Consider the following 17506-nt stretch of genomic DNA (forward strand, 5'->3'; position numbering starts at 1 on the left):
GGCATAAAAGCAACACAGCTCATCACCCTCCACACACCATCCCCACTGTCAAACATGGTGGTGGCAGCATCATGGTTTGGGCCTGCTTTTCTTCAGCAGGGACAGGGAAGATGGTTAAAATTGAGGGGAAGATGGATGCAGCCAAATACAGGACCATTCTGGATGAAAACCTGTTGGAGTCTGCAAAAGACCTGAAACTGGGACGGAGATTTATCTTCCAACAAGACAATGATCCCAAACATACAGCAAAATCTACAGAGGAATGGTTCACAAATAAACGTATCCAGGTGTTAGAATGTCCAAGTCAAAGTCCAGACCTGAATCCAATCGAGAATCTGTGGAAAGAGCTGAAAACTGCTGTTCACAAACGCTCTCCATCCAACCTCACTGAGCTCGAGCTGTTTTGCAAGGAAGAATGGGCAAGAATTTCAGTCTCTCGATGTGCAAAACTGATAGAGACATACCCCAAGCGACTTGCAGCTGAATTCGCAGCAAAAGGTGGCTCTACAAAGTATTAACGCAAGGGGGCCGAATAATTTTGCACGCCCCACTTTTCATTTTTTTATTAGTTAAAAAAGTTTCAAAAATCCAATAGATTTCGTTCCACTTCACAATTGTGTCCCACTTGTTGGTGATTCTTCACAAAAAATAAAAATATTATATCTTTATGTTTGAAGCCTGAAATGTGGCAAAAGGTTGAAAAGTTCAAGGGGGCCAAATACTTTCGCAAGGCACTGTATGTACACACCATAAAACAGATAAAATGCAAAATGTTGCGCTGTCATTATTGTGATAATAAAATCAATATGCAAATAAACAAATATTTATAAACAATGAAAGTTCATTCATGTGATCCACAAAACTTAGTAATAATTGTTTACAAACTATTTTTAGTTGGTATAAAATGTGGTACAAAAAGCTTTGTCATACATCAAAAAAGAAAGTACAATACAGGTAGTTTACACATAAGAAAGATCAAAATATAATAATTGTTGAAATATATATTTTGTTGTAGTATGTTAACACTTTAATATTAAACTCTATTATTGTTGTATATATACATATCTTAAAATGTTCTTCGGACATAGGTTACTAGTAATGCCATTCAGGGTTGAAAAAAAGATTGGAAAAGGTTAAGCCATGGGTCCCATTTTTTTTTTTTTTTTTAAATGATTGGTGTTCTGTAGTGTGTGGAATATTTTTTTCCATAAGATTAATATTTTTAATTCTGGTTTTCAATTGTGTTAGGGGGACCGATGAGGATTTCCAATGGAATACTATCAACCAACGTATTGCTACACATATTGTGTGGATCAGTCTCATGTTATGGGTGGTGAGTCCAATGATAGGGGAACATAGGAGACATAACTTTGTAATAATTTAAGTGAAAAAGAAGATCCAAAACACAGGGTATCTCTCCGCTGATCCCCGCTAAGCAGGGGGATAAAAGGTCATGTCTGCTCCACTATGCAGATCGGACATAGACACTGCCTGCTGCTGTCTATGAGCAGTCAGATGGAAACAAACCACATGTCCATTTCCATCCGATTTTCATCCAATCATCAAATGGATGACGAATGTATCCTTATCTGCCGCCCCATAGAGAGCAATAAGTGGTCCGATCGGGTCACGTAGTTTTTTCGTTCAACCAGTGGGAAAAAACTCACAGATCACTGCATCCACACAAATGATCTGGATGCAGGGATTTTCCCCACTGAGCTGCCAGAATATACTGATCCATGCTGCAGTGGCTGAATGATGGTTTTCCAGCAGGATAGTTTGAAAGAATCCAGCTTTTAGTCTCTATTTGAGGCCATGGTGCCGTACATGAGATCATTTATGGCACCAACCATGTGATGTCTTGACAGTTTGGTTTTAGAGCACAAGCAACTGAGAAACTTGAGAAACTTAAAGCGGAGCTGCAGCCCCCCCCCCCCCCCCCCAAAAAAAATGTAAAAGTCAGCAGCTACAAATACTGTAGCTGCTGACTTTTAATATTATGATGATGACACTTACCTGTAAAGGGATCCAACAATGTTGGAACCCCGGCTGATTTTCTGATTGGCTCTCGGTGCTGCCGCCGCTGCACTCTCTAACTGGCCCAGCAGTGGAGGAAGGAGGATGGGGGCTGAACTTCCAGGGGACCTCGCTGCATCTCGCCACAGCCAGGTCTCCGGATGTGGGGACAAGTACCTGTCAAAAACAGGTCCCCCCCCCCAAAAGGTGCCAAATGCACCGGAGGGGGGGGAGGAAGCAAACAAGCAGGGCTTCCACTCTGGAACTCTGCTTTAACCACTTGCCGACCGCCGCACGACGATATACGTCGGCAGAATGGCACGGGCAGGCATATGGGCGTATATATAAGTCCCTGCCTGCCCGCGGGTGGGGGGCCCGATCGGGCCCCCCCCCGGTGCCTGCGGCGGTCGGCATTCCTTCGAGAGCGATCCGGGATGAGGGGGCGGCCATTCATTCATGGCCACCCCCTCGCGATCGCTCTCGACGAATGGAAATCCCCCGTGACATCACTTCCTCTCCTGTAATGTAAACACAGGAGAGGAAGTGATGTATTCTCTCCTCTGTGTCGGTATTTTTCGTTCCGACACGGAGGAGAGCGGATCGGTGAGTTGCACCAACACTCTACACACACAGTAGAACATGCCAGGCACACTCACACCCCCCCTTTACCCCCCGATCACCCCCCCAATTACCCCTGCCCCCCAGTCACAGTGACACCAATGTCATTTTTTTTTATTTTTTTTGCATTGGTGTCATTTGTGACTGTAATAACTGTTAGGGCAGTTAGAGTTAGCCCCCTTTAGTTCTAATGTACCCCCCTAACCCACCCAATAAAGGTTTAACCCCCCGTCGCCAGTGTCACTAAGGCTGGGTTCACATTGCAGCGGTTTATGAGAACGAATGTGATTCGCACCGCACTGCAGTGCAAATCACATCCGATCTCTGTGCGATTCGAGTTCAGCCATTCGCCGCACCCGCCGCACCCGCCACACCCGCCGCAAATTCGCACGGGACCCTTTTTTTGGCCCGCAGCAGAATCGGATCGCATGGGTGTTCACACCATGCGATCCGAGTTTGCAGATCGCACTGCGATATGCAAACTGATCTGGGGGTGTCAGTAACATTTCACTGACACTCCCAGCAGTTCGCATAGGGCAGTGTGAACTGCCGCCGGGAGGCATGCGATGCGGGAACCCGCCGCGGATTCGCGGCGTTTCCGCATCGCTCCAGTGTGAACCCAGCCTAATAAGCGATCATTTTTCTGATCGCCGTATTAGTGTCACAGGTGACGCTAGTTAGGCAGGTAGGTATTTAGGTTCGCCGCAGCTTTTTATAGCGCCAGGGACCCCCATATACTACCGCATAAAGCCCCCTGATTGCCCCCTAGTTAACCCTTTCACCTGTGATCACCATATAACTGTTACAGGTGACGCTGGTTGGTTAGTTATTTTTTTATAGTTTCAGGGCACCCGCCATTTATTACCTAATAAAGGTTTAACCCCCTGATCACCCGGCGGGTGTCATTTGTGACTAATAACTGTTAGGGCAGTTAGGGTTAGCCCCCTTTAGTTCTAAGGTACCCCCCTAACCCCCCCAATAAAGGTTTAACCCCGTGATCACCCCCCGTCGCCAGTGTCACTAAGGCTGGGTTCACATTGCAGCGGTTTGAGAACGGATGTGATTCGCACCGCACTGCAGTGCAAATCACATCCGATCTCTGTGCGATTCGAGTTCAGCCATTCGCCGCACCCGCCGCACCCGCCACACCCGCCGCACCCGCCGCAAATTCGCACGGGACCCTTTTTTTGGCCCGCAGCAGAATCGGATCGCATGGGTGTTCACACCATGCGATCCGAGTTTGCAGATCGCACTGCGATATGCGAACTGATCTGGGGGTGTCAGTAACATTTCACTGACACTCCCAGCAGTTCGCATAGGGCAGTGTGAACTGCCGCCGGGAGGCATGCGATGCGGGAACCCGCCGCGCATTCGTGGCGTTCCCGCATCGCTCCAGTGTGAACCCAGCCTAATAAGCGATCGTTTTTCTGATCGCTGTATTAGTGTCACAGGTGACGCTAGTTAGGCAGGTAGGTATTTAGGTTCGCCGCAGCTTTTTATAGCGCCAGGGACCCCCATATACTACCGCATAAAGCCCCCTGATTGCCCCCTAGTTAACCCTTTCACCAGTGATCACCATATAACTGTTACAGGTGACGCTGGTTGGTTAGTTATTTTTTTATAGTTTCAGGGCACCCGCCATTTATTACCTAGTCTCACTAGTGTACCCCTAAATTTAGGGGTGTCTACTTTCCAAAATGGGGTCATTTGGGGGGGGTTTGTGCCATCTTGGCATTTTATGGCCTTCAAAACTGTAACGCCCTTAGAAAGCCTGAAGGCGGTGCTTGGTTTTCGGGGCCCCGTACGCGGCTAGGCTCCCAAAAAGTCCCACATATGTGGTATCCTCGTACTCAGGAGAAGCAGCAGAATTTATTTTGGGGTGTCATTTCACATATGCCCATGGCATGCGTGAGCAATATATCATTTAGTGACAACTTTGTGAAAAAAAAAAAAAAAAAAAAAAGTTTGTAATTTTCCCGCAACTTGTGGCAAAATATAAAATATTCCATGGACTCAACATGCCTCTCAGCAAATAGCTTGGGGTGTCTACTTTCTAAAATGGGGTCATTTGTGGGGGTTTTGTGCCATCTTGGCATTTTATGGCCTTCAAAACTGTAATAGGTAGTGAGAAGTGAACTCAAAAATTTACGCCCTTAGAAAGCCTGAAGGCGGTGCTTGGTTTTCGGGGCCCCGTACGCGGCTAGGCTCCCAAAAAGTCCCACATATGTGGTATCCCCGTACTCAGGAGAAGCAGCAGAATTTATTTTGGGGTGTCATTTCACATATGCCCATGGCATGTGTGAGCAATATATCATTTAGTGACAACTTTGTGGGAAAAAAAAAAAAAAAAAAAAAGTTTGTAATTTTCCCGCAACTTGTGGCAAAATATAAAATATTCCATGAACTCAACATGCCTCTCAGCAAATAGCTTGGGGTGTCTACTTTCTAAAATGGGGTCATTTGTGGGGGTTTTGTGCCATCTTGGCATTTTATGGCCTTCAAAACTGTAATAGGTAGTGAGAAGTGAACTCAAAAATTTACGCCCTTAGAAAGCCTGAAGGCGGTGCTTGGTTTTCGGGGCCCCGTACGCGGCTAGGCTCCCAAAAAGTCCCACATATGTGGTATCCCCGTACTCAGGAGAAGCAGCAGAATTTATTTTGGGGTGTCATTTCACATACGCCCATAGCATGTGTGAGCAATATATCATTTAGTGACAACTTTGTGTAAAAAAAAAAAAAAAATTTTTTTTTTGTCATTATTCAATCGCTTGAGGCAAAAAAATAAAATATTCAATGGGCTCAACATGCCTCTTATCAATTTCCTTAGGGGGTCTACTTTCCAAAATGGGGTCATTTGGGGGGGTTTTGTACTGCCCTGCCATTTTAGCACCTCAAGAAATGAGATAGGCAGTCGTAAACTAAAAGCTGCGTAAATTCCAGAAAACGTACCTTAGTTTGTAGATGTGACAACTTTTGCGCAAACCAATAAATATACAATTATTGACTTTTTTTTTACCAAAGACATGTGGCTGAATACATTTTGGCCTAAATGTATGACTAAAATTGAGTTTATTGGATTTTTCTAATAACAAAAAGTAGAAAATATCATTTTTTTTCAAAATTTGCGGTCTTTTTACGTTTATATCGCAAAAAATAAAAATCGCAGAGGCAATCAAATACCATCAAAAGAAAGCTCTATTTGTGGGAAGAAAAGGACGCAAATTTTGTTTGGGTACAACATTGCATGACCGCGCAATTACCAGTTAAAGCAGCGCAGTGCCAAAGTGTAAAAAGACCTCTGGTCATTTACCAGCAAAATGGTCCGGTCTGAAAGTGGTTAAATTGATGGCTCTAGTCCTATTTTCACCCTCATACACATGAACGTTTTTACATCGGCTTTTTTTATCTTTTTTTACTGCTTAAGAAGGCAACTCCACGTTATTCAATGGGCTCATACGCACCGTGGTGTTTTTGAGCTGTAACAGGCATGGCCGTTTTTAAGCTCCAAAAAAAAAACAAGGACCAGCACCTTCAGTGGCTCCAGCGTTAGAGCAGTTTTGACGCTAACGCGCAAAAACACGTATTATAGCTATACCGACGTTTTTTAGCATCAACATTTTTGAGCTGTAAAAATGTTTATAATGTGATGGGATTTTTTTTTTTTAAACGCTTACAAGCGCCGTTAAACGCGAATTGACGCCAGAGCAAAACGCTAATAAAATCAAATTTTTAACGCTGATTTTTTCCAGACGTTGTAACTAGCTTAACAGGCCGTTTTTTATAACGTCCATGTGTATGAGGCCTAAAGCAGAACTAAAGCAAAACAAAAAATTTGCTAGGAGATGGGAGCTTTACATATCTCTTCTGGCAAAAAATTCTCCCACTTCCTCCAAGCAATGATGAGGCATTTATAACTCCAATTGACACCAATGATGGGGCAATAGTTACACCCACTGACACCAACAATGGGACATTTATAACTCTCGATGACACCAACAGCATTTGGGGCATTTATTAATCCCACTGACACCAACAATAGAGCATTTATTCTTTTCACTGACACCAATGAAAGGGCAATAGTTACTCCCTCTGACACCAACAAGGGGGCATTTATTAAACTCACTGACACCAATGATGGAGAAATAGTTACTCCCACTTACACTAAAGGGGGGCATTTATTACCCCAGCTCTCACCAATAATGGGGCAATAGTTATTCCCCTGTTCTAGCTGATAGTGGCTACATACATTTGTAAAAATGTGAATGCCATGTACAGCTGCTAGTTGGGTGATTTGTCATATACAGGTACTTTGTGTGTTTCCACTCTAGATGTGCTGACTATATCGCCGATCTGCAGGAATGCTGATAATCTGAACTACATTCTAATTCTAATATACACCTTTATTAAACAAGAGGAGAATCTCCACCTCACTCTGCTGTGTTTGGTTTGTGAGTAGTGATGGACGAACTTCCGACGGGACGTTTCGCGAACGCGAAACGCGAACGGACACAAACGTTCGCGAAAACGACCGTTCGCCGCGGGCTCCATTGACTTCAATGGGAGGCGAATTTCGCAAACCTTTAGGTCGAATTTGCGGCCACGGGGTAATTATTAGGGGGTAGCACGTAGTCCCACCACCTGGACAATAGCATAATACATGTATGAGGTGAATTTGGGATCGATAACTACAAGCATTTTTTTTTTATTTGGGAAATTGTTCTGACAATTCAGGACTATGGAGCTAATGAAGGCAATGGAGGAGAGGGAAGGTCAGGGACCAGGGTAGGCAAACAAGAGGGTGCAGGAGATACAGAGCACTGACAGCAGCACCGTAATACAGAGCACTGACATCAGCACCGTGACATACAGCGCTGACAGCAGCTCCGTGACATACAGCGCTGACAGCAGCTCCGTGACATACAGCGCTGACAGCAGCTCCGTGACATACAGCGCTGACAGCAGCTCCGTGACATACAGCGCTGACAGCAGCTCCGTGACATACAGCGCTGACAGCAGCACCGTGACATACAGCGCTGACAGCAGCTCCGTGACATACAGCGCTGACAGCAGCTCCGTGACATACAGCGCTGACAGCAGCTCCGTGACATACAGCGCTGACAGCAGCTCCGTGACATACAGCGCTGACAGCAGCTCCGTGACATACAGCGCTGACAGCAGCACCGTGACATACAGCGCTGACAGCAGCTCCGTGACATACAGCGCTGACAGCAGCTCCGTGACATACAGCGCTGACAGCAGCTCCGTGACATACAGCGCTGACAGCAGCTCCGTGACATACAGCGCTGACAGCAGCTCCGTGACATACAGCGCTGACAGCAGCTCCGTGACATACAGCGCTGACAGCAGCTCCGTGACATACAGCGCTGACAGCAGCTCCGTGACATACAGCGCTGACAGCAGCTCCGTGACATACAGCGCTGACAGCAGCTCCGTGACATACAGCGCTGACAGCAGCACCGTAAGCAGCCCCAGGAGGAAGTCAGCACAGCACAGGGATGGTGTGATCCCCTCATAATAAGAACCCCCAGGAGGAAGTCAGCACAGCACAGGGATGGTGGGAGCCCCTCATAATAAGAACACCCAGGAGGAAGTCAGCACAGCACAGGGATGGTGGGAACCCCTCATAATAAGCAGCCCCAGTAGAAATATGACACCGCTCAACCTCTTCAAAGAGGAGGGTAGGGGCATATAGTACGGTGTGCTTTTTTGGGTCAGGGAAGTGAGCCAAATGAATTAAGAAGGTCTGTGTGCTTGATTCCAAAAATTGTTTATAGACATATACATGGTCTACTGATCACATGTGTTGAATTCCTCCGAGATCCATGCCTCATTCATTTTTAGAAATGTGAGGTAGTTAACACTGTGGTGAGCTAGGCGAGTACGCTTATCGGTCACAATCCCCCCTGCTGCGCTGAACGTCCTTTCGGACAGGACACTGGATGAGGGGCAAGCCAACAGTTCGATTGCAAATTGGGCAAGCTCTGGCCAGAGGTCAAGCCTGCCCACCCAGTAGTCTAGGGGTTCATCACTCCTCAGAGCGTCCACATCGGCCGTTAACCCAATGTAGTCGGACACCTGACGGTCTAGGCGTTCCCTGATGCTGGATCCGGATGACACCTGTCGATGGGTCGGCTGAAAGAATGACCTCATATCCGAAGTCACCAACACATCTTCAAACCGGCCTCTTCTTGCAGGCGCTGTTGGATTGGTACCCGCAAATCCTTCTCTGGGAGTGGGAATTGCTCCTCTGCCAGCGCACGCAAAAGCAGAATGCAGCATTTCTCGAAGCAAGGCCTGGAAGTGCTGCATTCTGACAGCCCTCTGCGACGGCGGTAACATTTCCGCCATTTTGTGTTTGTACCGGGGGTCTAAGTACGTTGCCACCCAGTACTGGTCCTTGACCCTCATGCTTTTTATACGGGGGTCCCTATTAAAACACTGGAGCATGAAGGCCCCCATTTGCACTAAAGTGGAAGCGGTGTGGTGGCCTGGCTCCTGCTCATCATCCAGGATAATGTCGTCCTCTTCATTCTCCTCTCCCCATCCTCGCACAACAGGGATCCCAGAAAGGTTTAAAGCATGCTCTTCTTGCTCCTGCTCATCCGCCCCGGCACCATCCTCCTCTGACTCCTCATCAGACTCCTGTTGTTGACTTGTCTCAGATAGAGTAGCCCCCCCTGGGAATTCATCCAGCATTGCGACTTCCTCATCTTCCCGCTCCTGCTCCTCCACAGCCTGATCAATGACACGACGCAATGCACGCTCCAGAAAGAAGGCATAAGGTACCATGTCACTGATGGCGCCATGGCTGCGACTGACCAGTTTGGTGATCTCCTCAAATGGCCGCAGAAGTCTGCATGTGTCGCGCATGAGCAGCCACTGGCGCGGTGAAAAAAAACCCAGCTCCCCAGAACCGTTTCTTTCGCAGAGTTCATACAGGTAGACGTTAACTGCACGTTTCTGCTGGAGCAGCCTATCAAGCATATAGAAGGTTGAGTTCCATCGCGTCGGGCAATCGCAAATAAGACGTCTGACCGGCAGATGGTGTCGCCGCTGAATGTCAGCAAGGCGAGCCATGGCCGTGTAAGATCTTCTGAAATGGGCCGAGATTTTCCTTGCCTGCCGCAAGATGTCCTGGACCCCAGGGTATTTGACAAGGAATCGCTGCACGACCAAGTTTAAGACGTGTGCCATGCACGGCACGTGCGTGATTTTGCCCTGTTTCAATGCGCTAAGCAGATTGGCACCGTTGTCACACACCACTTTACCAACTGTCAAATTGAGCGGTGTTAGCCACTCATCTGCCTGTGAACGCAAAGCTGAAAGGAGTGCCGGGCCAGTGTGGCTCTTTGCTTCCAGGCACAACAGACGCAGCACGGCATGGCAACGTCTCACCTGGCATGTGGAATAGGTTCTGGGGAGCTTGGGCGGTGCAGTGGAAGAGACGCTAGCAGCGGAAAAGGAGGAGGCAGCTGAGGAGGAGAGGGAGGAGGATGGAGTAGGAGGAGGAGAAGAAGAGTCAGGCCTGCATGCAATCCGTGGCGGTAAAACCAAATCTACACGGGTGCCACGGGTTACATGCTTGACGGCCGTCAGAAGGTTCACCCAGTGGGCAGTAAAACTGATATACCTTCCCTGCCCGTGTTTGCTAGACCACGTGTCTGTGGTCAGATGTATCTTGGCACCGACACTGTGTGCCAGAGATACATTCACTTGCCGCTGAACATGGCCATATAGCTCTGGGATGCCCTTCTCTGAGAAATACTTCCTTCCTGGGACCTTCCATTGTGGTGTTCCAATGGCCACAAATTTGCGAAAGGCCTCCGAGTCCACCAGTTTATATGGCAGTAGTTGGCGGGCTATGAGTTCTGACAAGCCAGCCGCCAACCGTTGGGCAAGAGGGTTATCCGGCGTCATCATTTTTTTACGCTCAAACATTAGGCCCACGGAAGCCTGCCTTTTTGCAGAAAAATGTGAGCTTGGCGTGATGGAAGGTGGAGTGGAGGACAATTGTGAGGAGAGAGGAGAAGGAGAAGTAGAAGACGAGGCTGGACGGTGAGAGCCTGCAGTGTGGCTTTGTGTGTTCCGTTGCTCCCACTGGGCTCGGTGATGGCTGCTCATGTGCCTTCTTAAGGCGGTCGTCCCTAGGTGAGTATTGGGCTTACCGCGACTAACGCGTTGACTGCAAAGATTGCAGATGGCAACGCTATTGTCAGCAGCGGACACGTTAAAAAAAGCCCACACTGCGGAGCCATGTGCCGGTGTCCTGGGAGCGCCAGATGTGACCGTACATGGTCGATGACTCGCTCCTGATACATTTGCAGTCTGCTTTGTCCCTGCTGTGCAATGTAAGTCATTGCTGCTTCTCCTCCCTATCTGCTGGTCCATATCTCCCTCTGAACTCCCCTCCTCTTCCTCTCTTGTGGGCACCCACGTGACATCACTAGACACGTCATCATCAACGTCACCTTCCCCACCGCTATAAGTAGAGTAGGCAGCAACACCGGGGACCAACCTCCTCCTTGGGCTGATCTGGGTACTGGCGTCAGACTGCTGAGTAGCGCTTGTTGCTACCTCCTCTTCCTGATCCAATACCAAGAGTGGCTGCGCATCAGAAATGTCCTCTTGATATGGATCGGAAAATAATTCCAGTGACTCAAGCGGAAGGTATGTGGTGGTGGTGGTGGTGGTCGTGTTGTTGGTGGTAGTGTCTTTGGGGGTGCACATAGCAGAGAGTGAAGAAGAGGGTGCAGATCGAGAGGATGAGGAGGGTGCAGAAGAGTAAGGCTGAGCGAGCCACTCAACCAAGTCTGGTGCATCCTTTAAAGTAATTGAACGCACCTTCTGCAACTTCCCACTTTGGCTCAAGCCTGTTGCTCCTGCCCTACCCCTACCACCCCTGCGGAAGGGCCTGCCTCTTCCTCTGCATGTCATTTTTTAAATGACCCTGTGACAAAACTCTTAGTCCCTATACCGCTGAAGGACTGCTGCAGTATAGGTGAGCGGTCAGCAGTGGTGCACGTCAACCCTATCTATTGTGGACCGATAGCGGTCCTTACAGAACAGCAGACTGTACCGCACTCAAGCCTATGTACCGTAGCACCCTATACCAAGTTACCAGTCCTTATAAGAACTTTTGTGGACCAAGCAGGTTGTGTATTAGTGTTTAGCAGACTGTACGTCAGTCCCTATACCGCTGAAGGACTGCTGCAGTATAGGGCAGCGGTCAGCAGTGGTGCACGTCAACCCTATCTATTGTGGACCGATAGCGGTCCTTACAGAACAGCAGACTGTACCGCACTCAAGCCTATGTACCGTAGCACCCTATACCAAGTTACCAGTCCTTATAAGAACTTTTGTGGACCAAGCAGGTTGTGTATTAGTGTTTAGCAGACTGTACGTCAGTCCCTATACCGCTGAAGGACTGCTGCAGTATAGGGCAGCGGTCAGCAGTGGTGCACGTCAACCCTATCTATTGTGGACCGATAGCGGTCCTTACAGAACAGCAGACTGTACCGCACTCAAGCCTATGTACCGTAGCACCCTATACCAAGTTACCAGTCCTTATAAGAACTTTTGTGGACCAAGCAGGTTGTGTATTAGTGTTTAGCAGACTGTACGTCAGTCCCTATACCGCTGAAGGACTGCTGCAGTATAGGGCAGCGGTCAGCAGTGGTGCACGTCAACCCTATCTATTGTGGACCGATAGCGGTCCTTACAGAACAGCAGACTGTACCGCACTCAAGCCTATGTACCGTAGCACCCTATACCAAGTTACCAGTCCTTATAAGAACTTTTGTGGACCAAGCAGGTTGTGTATTAGTGTTTAGCAGACTGTACGTCAGTCCCTATACCGCTGAAGGACTGCTGCAGTATAGGGCAGCGGTCAGCAGTGGTGCACGTCAACCCTATCTATTGTGGACCGATAGCGGTCCTTACAGAACAGCAGACTGTACCGCACTCAAGCCTATGTACCGTAGCACCCTATACCAAGTTACCAGTCCTTATAAGAACTTTTGTGGAACAAGCAGGTTGTGTGTTAGTGATTAGCAGACTGTACGTCAGTCCCTATACCAATGAAGGACTGCTGCAGTATAGGGCAGCGGTCAGCAGTAGTGCACGGCAACCCTATGTATTGTGGACCGATAGCGGTCCTTACAGAACAGCAGACTGTAACGCACTCAGGCCTATGTACCGTAGCACCCTATACCAAGTTACCAGTCCTTATAAGAACTTTTGTGGACCAAGCAGGTTGTGTGTTAGTGATTAGCAGACTGTACGTCAGTCCCTATACCAATGAAGGACTGCTGCAGTATAGGGCAGCGGTCAGCAGTAGTGCACGGCAACCCTATGTATTGTGGACCGATAGCGGTCCTTACAGAACAGCAGACTGTACTGCACTCAGGCCTATGTACCGTAGCACCCTATACCAAGTTACCAGTCCTTATAAAAACTTTTGTGGACCAAGCAGGTTGTGTGTTAGTGTTTAGCAGACTGTGCGTCAGTCCCTATACCGCTGAAGGACTGCTGCAGTATAGGGCAGCGGTCAGCAGTAGTGCACGGCAACCCTATGTATTGTGGACCGATAGCGGTCCTTACAGAACAGCAGACTGTAACGCACTCAGGCCTATGTACCGTAGCACCCTATACCAAGTTACCAGTCCTTATAAGAACTTTTGTGGACCAAGCAGGTTGTGTGTTAGTGATTAGCAGACTGTACGTCAGTCCCTATACCAATGAAGGACTGCTGCAGTATAGGGCAGCGGTCAGCAGTAGTGCACGGCAACCCTATGTATTGTGGACCGATAGCGGTCCTTACAGAACAGCAGACTGTACTGCACTCAGGCCTATGTACCGTAGCACCCTATACCAAGTTACCAGTCCTTATAAGAACTTTTGTGGACCAAGCAGGTTGTGTGTTAGTGATTAGCAGACTGTACGTCAGTCCCTATACCAATGAAGGACTGCTGCAGTATAGGGCAGCGGTCAGCAGTAGTGCACGGCAACCCTATGTATTGTGGACCGATAGCGGTCCTTACAGAACAGCAGACTGTACTGCACTCAGGCCTATGTACCGTAGCACCCTATACCAAGTTACCAGTCCTTATAAGAACTTTTGTGGACCAAGCAGGTTGTGTATTAGTGTTTAGCAGACTGTGCGTCAGTCCCTATACCGCTGAAGGACTGCTGCAGTATAGGGCAGCGGTCAGCAGTAGTGCACGGCAACCCTATGTATTGTGGACCGATAGCGGTCCTTACAGAACAGCAGACTGTACCGCACCCAAGCCTATGTACCGTAGCACCCTAGACAGACCAAGTTACCAGTCCTGATAAAGAGCTTTGTGGAACAAGTGAGTTGTGAATGATTAGCAGACTGCAGCAGAAGGGCAGCAGTCAAGTATAATATTCTTTCTATATTTGGAAGAAAGAATATTATACGTGTACAAGCCTATTACCGTACCACTGATACCAGTCCTGAAAAGAACCTTTGTGGAACTAATAGTAACAGCAAGTCTTTAAAATTATCCTCACTGCCTGACACACTGCTTCCTGCCTGTCCCTATACAAATTGGCAAAAAAGAGTAGGCTGGAACGATTAGCTGGAACAGCTCTTTTGTGGACCTGATAGTAACAGCTAATGATGATGATGATGATGATGATGAAGAAAGACTAATCTGGCTGAGCTGTCCCTAAAATAGCAGCATACAGCGCTCTGTCCCTTTATCTAAACTGACAAAAGAAACTCAGGCTGCTGACCTAACACCTATACCAGTCCTGAAAAGAACTTTTGTGTACCAAATAGCTAGCGTTTTCTCTGTCCCTACTCCACACAGGATCCTTTCCCTACAGTGACAGAAGAAAGAATGTAAAATGGCCACCGGATCGGGTGTATTTATAGGTTAGGGGGAATGTCCAAGTGTCCATGAGCTGTCATGTCTCAATTGGTTGTCCTGTAACACATGATAAACGTGTCACGAAAGGTTAAAGTTCTTGTATACATTAAACACGTAAGTCCGCCGGGGCGAACGACGGAAAAAGGCGTTCGAACCCGCGGACGGCGAAAGTCGGAAATTCGCCGCGAAACGACCGCCGGGCGAACCGTTCGGCCATCACTATTTGTGAGTAACCTGGATGATGTGTTCCTGAACGTTCCACTTCACTGCAACAAGTCTCAGACAGCAAAGTATGTGCTCTGATTTTTATTATTATTACTGTATAGTGAACCCATGCTTTGCCTATGCTGGGACATTTATTTAGAAATTGTTATATGAAAATAAAACAATATAATGTGTATATGGATCTATTACTATCTGATTGTAAACTATCTGTAATGTGGGGTTCTATCTAAATAATCCTTTTCAATTATGCCTAATCAGTTAGACCCTTAACCACTTCAGCTCCAGAAGGTTACGGCACTGTGTTGCATTAACTGACAATTGCGCGGTCGTGCGATACTGTACGCAAACAAAATCGGTGTCCTTTTTTCCCACAATAGAGATTTTTTGTGCAATAAACAGAAAAAGACTGACAATTTTGAAAAAAAAAACAAGATTTTTAATTTTAATTTAATTATTTATTTATTTTCATCAATTTAGGCCAATATGTATTCTGTTACATATTTTTGGTAAAAAAATCCCAATAAGTGTACATTGATTGGTTTCTGCAAAAGTTATAGCATCTACAAACTATGGCATAGATTTATGGACTTTTACATTTTTACATTTTTTTTTTTTACTAGCGATAGTGATGATTCACAATTTTTAGCAGGACTGTGACATTGTTGGAAACAAATCAGACACCTAACTGACACTTTTTTGGAGACCAGTGGCACCAATACAGTGATCAGTCCACTGTCCCCGTACTAATGACACTGGCAGGGAAGGGGTTAAAAACCAGGGGCAATCAAAGGGTTAAATGTTTTCCCTGGGAGTGCTTTCTTACTGTACTGGGGGATGGTTTAACTGTAGAAAGACAGAGATCCATGTTTCTGCTTAGCGGAAACACAAGATCTCTGTCTTCCTTACTAGCAGAATTGCAATCTGCCTTGTTTACATCCCGTTGATTGGCTCCTGCTGTGTGCAATCACAGTCAGAGCGGGGCTGGTTCAGTACACTCTGCTCTGCACTGTGTGTCAGAGGCATTTAAGGAGAGATGCCGGCCTCCGTGCACAGTGTAGCTCTCGGCTTGCAGGGGAACCAAGATGCCCTGCAGCGGCCCGTGGGCATTCCAGGACTCAGTCCTGAGTCCCCGGGACACGGATCAAATTCTGGGACAGTCCCAGGGTATCTTGGATGATTGGGAGGTATATTGTAGTGTGCATAGAGAATTGCACATGACCATGCTCATTCCAAACTAACAGAAGTGAGATGGAAAAGGAGAGGTTTGAGAGGATATTACAAGGAAGCAAAAAAAAAAAGGAAACCGTTTAATGAAAAATAAATTACAGGGCCATTATGCAGTGGACGTCTATGGATTATTTTTGGGAAAAAATGGATATTGTTTAGTTTCAATTTAAAGGGGTTGTAAAGTTAATTATTTTTTTTTTTTAAAATAACAAACATGTCATACTTACCTCCACTGTGCAGCTCGTTTTGCACAGAGTGGCCCCGAACCTGCTCTTCTGGGGTCCAATTACTTCTCACATTCATGCAAGCTCCCTCGCATGGTGAGAAACACTTGCGGGCGCGCTCCCGTGATACAGCCAGCGGCTATAGCCGCTCACTGTATCACCCCTAGTGCGCCGCATCATTAGATGTGATTGACAGCAGCGTGAGCCAATGGTAAGCAAAATGGGGGGGCCGGGACTGTCAGATGTTTTTTCACCTTAATGCATAGAATGCATTAAGGTGAAAAAATATTTACCTTTATGACCCCTTTAAGCTGCTATTACAGGGTCAATACAATTTCCAACTCAACATAGATCTTTACCCTGCTTTGTTAAATACGTCTATTGAAATTGTAGTAATTTATCTCTTCTGGATCAATTAGTAATAATTATATTAGTGCCGCTTGAGTGGCTGCTATTTCCATATGTTACATGAGGTTTTACTATGGTACTTACCTAGGGCACCTTGACAGATGTCCCCCCGGGTGGCTCCATCCACAATGAATTGAGGGTTGTCACAAATCTCCTGTTAATGCAAAAAAAAGCAAAAAAAACACCATCAATGCACAGCATGACATGGAGCAAACCTTGTAAAGGTAAAAAGGGTCAGTTAACTGATGACAGGTGTTTTTTTATCATCTTTGCCCAATAATACTTTTCTCATCGTGATATCCAGTTCACACGCATAAAAAGTCCAGAAGTATGTCATTTTTTTTTTCATAGAATACATTTAAGCTGACCACACACCCGTTAGGAAACAGACAGATTCCACTATTCACACAAATGAGGTGGATGAAGGAATCCCTCTGTCAGAACATTGTATTCTGACAGTGAGACCTGCAGCTGTAAGAATACACTGATTGGCTGCAACTGCTGATCAATATATTTTTCCAAAAATTAAATTTCCACTTCTGTTGAGTGGGGACTGCCATGAATTTTATGCCTCCCAGGAGCAACTCCATGTACTGCTCCTCTCAGAACTTCTTTTCCTCCTGTGGGTAGTCTCGAATACTCCAGGGAGTGGTGCTGACATGATGTCAGTGCAGCTCTCTGCAGTATTATACTGTGATGTGCCCCTGGGGGGTGTGTCCATGACAGCCTGGGATTACAGGAAATAGTTTTAATGATGCTGGTGGTCAGCGGTGGAGCAGAGTTTCCATGAAATGATGTTCATTTACTAAATATGGAGAGGGCAAAAGCTGGTGTAGCTGTGCATAATACAGGCATACCCCACTTTTAAGTACAC

At 46.9% G+C, this 17506-nt stretch overlaps 1 protein-coding gene across 1 annotated transcript in view; it reads right to left on the reverse strand.

The window, feature by feature from the left end:
* CAPN8 (calpain 8) overlaps positions 1–17506 on the reverse strand; it is a 114549-nt gene that overhangs the window by 82577 nt on the left and 14466 nt on the right. The window contains exon 2 of the mRNA XM_077485814.1: positions 16717–16786. Coding sequence (XP_077341940.1) covers positions 16717–16786 — 70 coding nt within the window. The remainder of the gene's footprint in view (positions 1–16716; positions 16787–17506) is intronic.

Source organism: Lithobates pipiens, unplaced genomic scaffold (assembly GCF_037356315.1).
Source record: "Lithobates pipiens isolate NorthernLeopardFrog02 unplaced genomic scaffold, aLitPip1_a1.2 Scaffold_18, whole genome shotgun sequence".
Classification (NCBI taxonomy): domain Eukaryota; kingdom Metazoa; phylum Chordata; class Amphibia; order Anura; family Ranidae; genus Lithobates; species Lithobates pipiens.